We start from the raw sequence: 9,788 nt of genomic DNA, 5'->3' as shown, positions 1-9,788 counted from the left end.
AGTAGGCTTATAACTACCTTTAGTGGTTTGATTGTGTTATAATTCAGTAGGCTTATAACTACCTTTAGTGGTTTGATTCTTGATTAAGAATAATAATAATGAAGTGTAAGAACAAAGATGATAATGGAGAGAAAGAAGGAAACACTTTGTAAGTGTGAGAAATGGTGCAAGTGTTTTAACTTGCAATACATGGCTATTTATACAAAAACAAAGCTACCCAATATTGACTAAGTATTAGTATTTAGTACAAAATTGACTATCCACGTATAAATAATATTGTTATTATTATAGCATAAACTAAAATGTAAGTACGTAAACTTAAATTGATTTTTGTATAAAAGGTAGTTGAAATCAACTCCCCAAACAACCCGTTTTCAACTAAACTAAAACCCTCAACATTTAGTTGTTCTTGCACGATTTCATGCCATTGAATATAGTTGCAAAAATAAATTACTCCGACTGAATCTTTTCATGTTCAGAGCTCCGACAGCTAGTGGTGGTGGTGGTGGTCCTCTAACATCCATCACCACTCATCAATCACCAAATTCATCAGAAATGGCCGATCAAACTCACCACCGAGCTGCTAGGGCTTTTCAATTTCACCCGGCCCGACCCGCTATCATCGACCTATTCAATCTATACCTCGGTGTACGTCACTTTCTAATCATCTTCTTTCATTCAATTTCTTCTATAATTTTAATTTTAATTTTTCTAATCGAATTTTAACATATTGCAGAGAAGCGGTCGTGAAAAGTCAGACGATTTGGTCAGAGAACCTCCGTAAGTCACAACGCTTATTATGAACTCCGAATTTAATTACTGTCAATTTTTATTATGTTTTGAAAAACAAATTGTTTGTGATTGAAATTAGTGAAATGTATATGTTATATTCTGTAATCTTACATTAGAATTTTTGCTGATTAAGTGAAGTCAATATAACTTATTTAGCCCTAATTAATGATATACAGTAACTGAACATGGAGTATGGACTACACTAATTGAAAGTGTTGAAGGTTCTTTTAGGTCATTCTGTGTTTATTAGCAAGTTTGGCTAGCATATAAATTATATAAATTGTATTAAAAGGACACTTCTGTCATAGATCAGTGTTGAGTTTAGATATAATTTTCCTTTTAGTTTATATAAAAACTTACAAACTAAATTTATTTAAAAAAAATTTACTTGACCAATGACAATCGTTGTATATTTAGGGAGGGTACTTCAACTAGATTACTTAAACAAGCTTATCCTCTTTGTGTTGGAAAGTAGTAAGTTTGAATACGGAAGTCAAAAACGTGGTCGTTGTTTTCTTAGAACAGTTGGTTTGTATATTTACAAACCATTTGCAGTTACATTTCTTATACGACTCCTCGGTTACTAAAAGTCGAAATTGGTTTATGTGAGTGGTACTTGAAAATTTCATGTTTTTGTATAATAAAAACACGAAGTAGTTTTGGTGGAGTTCGTTTATAAGGTACTCGAGTTTCTATTTATGTTTTTTATGGCTTATCTATCCTTAGTATGATAAGCATACAATTAGATTTGTCCCTGGCCTAATTCATACGTATATCGATGTGGATGATGACATAAACTTACAGGAACAAGACTCAGAAGCGTGTTACTGCTTTTAATAGAGACCTTCCTCCACCTAACGAACAATTTCTTGTAGATTTTGAGCAGCTGCAGAATCAGTTTCCTGTTAGTTTCTATCCTACTATTTTAATGGGTTTTTTTTTTTTTTTTTTTTTTTTTTTGTGTGTGTGTGTTACTTGAAGTGTAACCATTAATAGCTGAGAACTTACATTCACAGGACCGGGAACAATTACGAACTGTGTCAGAGTCGGTGTTAGTTTCTCTGGTTATCCAGTGTAGTGGTCATGCACCAAGAGCCGAGTTTATTCTTTTCGCTCTACGTAATTTATACAACATTAGTTATATAAACTGGGATACTTTTCTACCATCTCTGCTCTCTTCGGTTTCGTCTGCCGAAATGTCTGTAAGTATCTCGTCATCAGCTTCACCACAGCCCGCTGTTTCTTCGACTTCTTTATCGCAAACTGGATTGTTACCATCATCTGCACCGATTCCAAATTCTTCAAATTTTCAAGCTGCAAGTCCCGCATCACCTTTAAATTCTGTTCATGGAATCGGATCCCCATCTCAATCTGCAAACGAACCATCAACAACACCTTTATCACCTGTAAAATCATCTGATGTTAATACGGGTCATCACTCAAGAAATACAATGTTAACAAGAGATAATGCAATAAGCAGTTTGCGCCAGCTATGTTGTAAGATTATCTTTTCTGCTTTAGAAGTCAACTTAAAGCCAAGTACTCATGCTGATATTTTCAATCACATGATGAATTGGCTCGTTAATTGGGACCAACAACAACAGGGGAGTGACGAGGTTGATGGAATAAAATCATGGAAACGAGATAAGGCGTTGTTTGAATGGCTACACAATTGTTTAGATGTGATTTGGCTTTTGGTTAACGATAACAAATGTCGTGTGCCATTTTATGAATTAGTTCGGAGTGGACTACAATTTTTAGAAAATATATCTGATGATGAGGCGCTATTTACACTTATCTTGGAGATTCACAGGAGACGGGATATGATGGCTATGCACATGCAAATGCTGGATCAACATATTCACTGCCCAACATTTGGGAACCAACGCCTTTTAGCCCAGGCCACAACTAGTATTTCGGGTGAAGCAGCTATAAACATGAGATATTCTCCGATTACGTATCCAAGTGTGCTTGGAGAACCGTTGCATGGGGAGGTAACCACATTTAACGATTAATTAGTCATCATTCTTTTCTTTTTTCTTTCTTTTTTTATTAAGAAACTGTTGTAGTACTTCATAAGGTTATGTGCTATGTGTGTAGGATATTGCTGTGTGTATTCAAAAAGGAAGTCTAGATTGGGAACGGGCCCTACGCTGTATCAGACATGCACTTCGTAGTACTCCAGCACCTGATTGGTGGAGACGTGTGCTTCTCGTGGCACCGTGTAACCGACAAAACCCACAAGGACCAACTCCCGGTGCTGTATTTACTTCAGATATGATATGTGAGGCTAACATTGATAGAATTGTTGAACTCTTGAGGTTGACAAATTCAGGTAATTATTGTGGTATTCTTATTTTTTATGTATGTTCTAAAGTGTTTCTCAAGTCATGATATTTTTTCATTTTCACATTGATGCAGAGATAAATTGTTGGCAGGAGTGGCTTATCTATTCAGATGTATTCTTTTTCCTTGTAAAAAGCGGTTGCATAGATTTTGTTGATTTTGTGGATAAGTTAGTTTTACGCCTAGCAGAGGATGATCATCAGATTCTGAGGACGAATCATGTCACATGGTTGCTTGCACAAATTATCCGGGTAGAGCTTGTAATGCATGCTTTAAATGCAGACTCTAGAAAGGTTACATCTCCTATGTTCTCGTCTAATAGATAACTATATACGTGTATTGTTATACTGTTACTACATATAATGAATGTGGGATTGTAGGTGGAAACAACCAGAAAAATATTGTCGTTCCATAAAGAAGATCGCAGCTCTGATCCTAATAATCCCCAAAATATCCTGCTTGATTTTATAAGCAGTTGTCAGAACCTTCGCATATGGTCACTTAACTCTGCAACCCGAGAGTATTTAAATAGTGAGCAGCTTCAGAAAGGAAAACAAATAGACGAGTGGTGGAGGCAAGTAACTAAAGGTATATACTTTTAAAAGATACACGCACGCATGCACACACACGGAGTATTACTTATGAGTGGCAGACATTGGTATCCATGCTGATGAATTTGTGTTATCTGCAGGGGATCATATGATGGATTATATGAATTTGGATGATAGATCAATCGGGATGTTCTGGGTTGTCTCTTACACAATGGCACAGCCTGCTTCTGACACAGTAATGGGTTGGTTAACATCTGCGGGACCCGCAGAACTACCAGGACCAAATTTACAGTCTAATGACAGAATATCAATGATGCGGGAAGTTCATCCCGTGCCAATATCTTTGTTGTCGGGATTTTCCATTAATTTGTGTCTGAAGCTAGCTTTTCAGATGGAAGAGGCTATGTTCTCTGGAGAGGTATATTATATGATTTTAAATATCTTTACTAAAATTGGATTACCATATCGATGATGTCTTCTTAAAGCATCGAAAACTTCTATTACGCTCCTGTTCTATAAAGCTATTTTTTATGTAGCAAGTGATTAGGAACTACTTTTCATTTTTATTTTTAGTAGTTATAGACTGTTGGCAAGTTATATTTTAAGGCATGATACTCTTATCATGTTTTTTTACATGAAATAGTTAAAACATATCTAAATCATATTCTCACATCTTTTTTTTTTTTTTTTTTTTTTTTTTTTTCTGAATGCAGCATGTGCCTAACATTGCAATGGTCGAAACATATACTAGATTGCTGCTCATTCAACCTCATTCTTTGTTCCGTTCACATTTGAGTGTAAGCTCCCTTCATTAGTCTTGAAGTTCTTATTTCTCAATGTTTATCATGTCTGCATCAGTTGCATGTAAAACATAGATATCCCCGTCTCTTTTATAAAGTGGTAATGTATACATACTTGTCCCTTATCCTATATGGATATCTTGGTTTACTCAAGCTACTTGGCTTATATCTAAATCTTAAGAACAAACGGTTTTGGTTGCCGTTGTTGTATGCTCTTTTCATTTTACATAATGACAGTTTACTCTAATAGTTCTAAAATTTTGCAGCATCTGCATCAGAGGAATCCTTCTATCTTAAATAAGCCATCAGCTACTCTTTTGGTGCTTGAAATTCTCAACTACCGTTTATTTTCACTATACAGGTGATTGCAGTTTTCTTGTCCTTTATACTTTATTCCACTTTTGGGTTCAAATTCAATGCGTATTATATTCCGACTAATCACGTTCTATTGGTATATTTAAACTTGTACCATTTCAGATACCAAGGGAAGAGCAAAACTTTAATGTACGATGTTACCAAAATTCTGTCCACTCTTAAAGGCAAGCGTGGAGATCACCGTGTGTTTCGTTTAGCCGAAAACCTGTGCATGAATCTTATTTTATCATTGAGAGAGTTTTTTTTCGTGAGGAAAGAAGGAAAGGTGGGATACTTAAAATAAAAATTTGTTTCCCTTGAACCTTATCTACTACCACATGCACTCATCATATGTACGGTGTGCAGGGTCCCACTGAATTCACAGAAACATTGAATCGCATAACTGTAGTTAATCTTGCTATTATCATTAAGACTCGTGGAATTGCCGATGCTGAACACCTACTCTATCTTCAAACTATGTTGGAACAAATCTTGGCTACTAGTCAACACACCTGGTCAGGAAAAACCCTTCGCTATTTTCCACCTGTTTTATGTGACGCCTTAATTGGCCGAATAGACAAGCGGGGCCTAGCCATCCAAGCATGGCAGCAGGTACGTCCTTCGTTTTCCATATTTTGTTAAGTTAACAAGTTCTTTTGAAACCGTCAACATATATAATTTTGATTTTTCAATCAGTGATGAATACACGGTGTTGATTAACAGGCTGAAACTACTGTCATCAATCAGTGTACACAACTCCTCACTCCATCAGCTAATCCTACTTACGTCATGACTTATATCAATACCAGTTTTCCTCAACATCGGCAATATCTCTGTGCTGGAGCGTGGGTACTCATGCGTGGCCATCCCGAAAACATTAACAGTGCAAACCTGGTAAAGTTTTCATTTTTCTAATTTCATTTTAGCAAAAGTTTCGTCTCTTGATCTCTCACTCCGTTTTGTTTACAGGGACGTGTTCTGAGAGAGTTTTCTCCTGAAGAAGTGACTTTAAATATATATGCTATGGTCGATGTTCTTCTGCATAATATGCAGTTAGAGCTACAGCATGGACATTCCTTGCAGGTTTAACAAACTATCATATTTACAATCGTTTCTGGTTAACTAATGTCTGTTATTCATTTCGTTAATTATAACCTGTTAATTTGGTTCAGGATCTTATAATGAAGGCATGTGCAAATCTTGCATACTTTGTCTGGAACCATGAGTTGCTTCCGTTAGACATTTTGCTTCTGGCTTTAATTGACCGTGATGACGATCCACATGCGTTGCGTATTGTGGTATGTACTTTTGGTCTTTAGTGTAGAGCCGTTACCTAGTATGAACTTATGGTTCTAGTCTAAGTTCTATTGTATCATAATTTCCAGGTTAATTTACTTGAACGACAAGAGCTTCAACAAAGGATAAAATTCTACGTTGCTAATCGTGGCAAGCCCGAACATTGGCTTCAAACTGCAATATTTAAACGTATCGAATTACAAAAGGCCCTTGGCAACCATTTGTCATGGAAGGAAAGGTGTCATGCTGAAATACTTATTTTTGTCTTTTTCTTCTATGTTTAATATTCATTTTCTACACTTGTTGCAAGAGTTAGTATTTTATCAATGTTCACCTTCTAATGCTATGTAATTTTGTGTTTTTGCAGGTACCCAACGTTTTTTGATGATATTGCAGCACGTTTACTCCCCGTTATCCCCCTGATCATCTACAGGCTTATCGAAAATGATGCTGCCGAAGCGGCAGATAGAGTTCTCCAATTCTATTCAACGTTCCTTCATTACTATCCTTTAAATGTTACATTTGTCCGTGATATACTTGCATATTTCTACGGACATCTTCCAGGAAAGCTCATTTTCCGAATATTAAATGTGCTCGATATAAAAAAGGTAAAATCCTCTTCCATTTTCACTCCGTCTATTTTTTTTATTGTTTTCTTTTTTTTTTTTCTAGAAAACATTGCAGTTAATATATGCCTCTTGCAGATGCAATTTTCAGAGTCATTTCCACAGCATGTGAATTCATCAAATGCCATGTGCCCACCATTGGAGTACTTTGCGTCTCTATTAAGTAATCTCGTTCATAACGTCATCCCTCAGTGCCACTCACGAGTGGACGCTTTAAGCAACGGTACACGTACCATGATTAATCGAAATCCAACTGCTAGTCCACCCGGGTCAACAAACACTTACGATGGTCAAAAAGCGTTCTATCAGATTCAAGATCCCGGCACATATACACAACTCGTTCTCGAAACCGCAGTCATCGAAATGCTGTCTCTTCCCGTAACAGCCGCCCAAATCGTAACCGCACTCGTCCAGATCATCATCCACATACAACCAACTCTGACCCAATCGAACCATGGTTTGCATGGAACTTCGACTAGTTCGGGTCAAGGTTCGGTTCTACCCACTTCACCATCGGGCGGAAGTACCGATTCGTTCGGCAGAGGTCGACAAAACGCTACGAGTATGGGGTTCGTTTCGAGAAGCGGTTATGCGAGCCAGCAACTGTCTTGTTTGATGATCCAAGCTTGTGGTCTGCTATTGGCTCAGCTTCCTGCTGAGTTTCACATACAGCTTTATGCTGAGGTGGCACGTGTGATTAAAGACAGTTGGTGGCTTACGGATGGTAAGAGATCGAATAGTGAACTTGATTCTGCTGTTGGTTATGCTTTGTTGGATCCAACATGGGCTGCTCAGGACAATACCTCCACCGTTATTGGTAAGTTACAATAGGGTTTTGATCAGTGTTGCAGGACTCGGAATTACTCAGCGAGTACTCAGTCAAAGTCGGAATTACTTGGAAAATCGGTCAAAATTCGGTTAAAAGTCGGCCAAAACTCAGGATTACTCAAAAAATCGGTCAAAATTCGGTCAAATCAGTCAAAGTCAAACTTGGTCAACATCCGAGTACTCCCTAAAAAGTCCCGACCGAGTATGTGTCTTATTGGGCTTAGGGTGCGTTTGTTTACCTCTTAATTGAATGGTTCAACGCTGAATGCTTGAATGGTTCAGCGCTGAATGTTGAACCATTCAGCATTCAACGTGTTTGTTTCTGACCTCTGACTAACTAAGTGTTGAACCATTCAGAGCTGGAATTATCTCTTAACTATTAATCACCTGAATTTTACGTAATATTATCTTTAAATCATATCAGTAACACTTATTAAACAACTATATTGTAACTTTTTTTAATGTCAAATGTTAATAAGGTAATTTTAGGTCATAAACATTATTCGTTCAAAATGATTATCAACAAGTTATTGTCATTCAGAAGTAACTTCATTCAGAACCTTTGAATCATTCAAATTATGAACCATTCAACGCTTAATCATCCAGTTTTATCACACACACCCTTAGTATGTGCTTAGTTTCAGTTAATCGGCTCTTTTTTTATTATGTCCCCAAGTAGAGATTTTTGCAACCTTGTTTTTGGTAACATACCAAGCGTAAATGTTTTGTTGACATATATGTTCATGGCATAGTATGAATTAGTTTTTATGAGGGTCGATCTCATTTCAATAATCTCATATTATGTAGTATGTTTATGATAATAGGAAATGTGGTGGCTCTACTTCATTCGTTCTTTAGTAACCTTCCACAAGAATGGTTGGATAAAACCCATCTCCTTGTGAACCATCTGCGGCCCATACAGTCGGTAGCAATGCTTAGAATAGCTTTCCGTATCGTTGGCCCGTTGCTACCAAGATTAGCAAATGCTCATGCTTTGTTCAGCAAGGTAACTTCATGAAACTCAAAAACTAATAACATGATAACGAATTCTATATTTGCATCCAAAGTCAAAATCTTTCTTCTTTTTTCTCTGGTTCAATTTGAATGCTTTTTCCCTTTTCGCCTCATAATCTTTTAACTGATTATTCAGACCCTAGAACTGCTGTTAAACATGATGGTGGATGTTTTTGGGAGGAACTCTCAATCATCAACTCCAGTCGAAGCATCAGAAGTAACGGACCTTATCGACTTCCTGTAAGATTTGATCTTCTCATTTACAAAAACCGAATTGTAAGTCAGTTATTGCAGTTGGGATTTTAACTCGGTATGTGTATGTTTGCAGTTATCATATTGTGCATTATGAAGGTCAGGGAGGCCCTGTACAGCCAAATTCAAAAGCAAGACCAGATATATTGGCTTTGTGCGGAAGAGCCATTGAAAATTTACGCACCGATGTGCAACATCTTCTTTCTCACTTAAAAACAGATGCAAATAGTTCTATTTATGCTGCTACACATCCCAAGCTCTTTCAAAGCCCATCTTAATTAATGACTACTCTTGAAAACCCGGTTGTTGCAGAACTAGTCGCGGGCATAATAAACTGTTTTCACCAGGCAAGTTGAAATTACTGGTGTTATTGTTACTGGATTTTGCTAGATGCCCCTTGTGAACTATCGTTTAGTAGAAGATGTTACCCAGTTGTATCTTTAGGCTAAACGAATATAATGTTTGTAGTTTTTTGGCTTGTATATTAGACTTGAGATGACGGGATGTTTACGTTTGTTGTTTTAGAAGCCTGGCGATGTGTAACAGATGTAAATTGTTAATGTGACAGTATTCCGAAGTTGAATAATTCAATGAAATTGCTGCAGGTGGGGCATAATTGTTATAGGAGAACCTATAAATTTGATATGAATACGATACAAGTGACTAGTGTGTTTATCATTACAGAGCTAGGTGATGTTTATCAGACATACCAAAATGAGTTTAGATATATATCAAATATCTGGAAAAAAAAAATTTTGTTGTTTTTTTTTTTTTTTTTTTTTATTGCATAGAACCAAGGGCAATGTAATTTTGTTGCTTATTAATTATGTTCACATACTTCCAATGAGGAACGGCTGCACAGGACAGCTGAGACGTGCTAGTTACAGCGTAAAGGTCCCTCCACAGTGATATATTTTACATATTTTGTA

At 36.7% G+C, this 9,788-nt stretch overlaps 1 protein-coding gene across 1 annotated transcript; it reads left to right on the top strand.

The window, feature by feature from the left end:
- Positions 1 to 384: 384 nt before the first annotated feature.
- Positions 385 to 9,332, top strand: LOC139848320 (mediator of RNA polymerase II transcription subunit 23). The gene is made up of 21 exons (XM_071838053.1): positions 385 to 648; positions 737 to 780; positions 1,597 to 1,696; positions 1,809 to 2,786; positions 2,893 to 3,127; positions 3,214 to 3,431; positions 3,519 to 3,726; positions 3,830 to 4,107; positions 4,403 to 4,486; positions 4,756 to 4,850; positions 4,967 to 5,129; positions 5,210 to 5,455; positions 5,567 to 5,737; positions 5,813 to 5,926; positions 6,016 to 6,141; positions 6,229 to 6,377; positions 6,507 to 6,747; positions 6,844 to 7,582; positions 8,418 to 8,599; positions 8,744 to 8,847; positions 8,936 to 9,332. The coding sequence occupies exons 1-21, from the start codon at positions 472 to 474 to the stop codon at positions 9,135 to 9,137; spliced, it is 4,854 nt and encodes a 1,617-aa protein (XP_071694154.1). The 5' UTR covers positions 385 to 471; the 3' UTR covers positions 9,138 to 9,332.
- Positions 9,333 to 9,788: the final 456 nt, after the last annotated feature.

This window comes from Rutidosis leptorrhynchoides, chromosome 5, assembly GCF_046630445.1.
Source record: "Rutidosis leptorrhynchoides isolate AG116_Rl617_1_P2 chromosome 5, CSIRO_AGI_Rlap_v1, whole genome shotgun sequence".
Taxonomy (NCBI): domain Eukaryota; kingdom Viridiplantae; phylum Streptophyta; class Magnoliopsida; order Asterales; family Asteraceae; genus Rutidosis; species Rutidosis leptorrhynchoides.
This window is presented reverse-complemented; position numbering and strand designations above follow the sequence as displayed.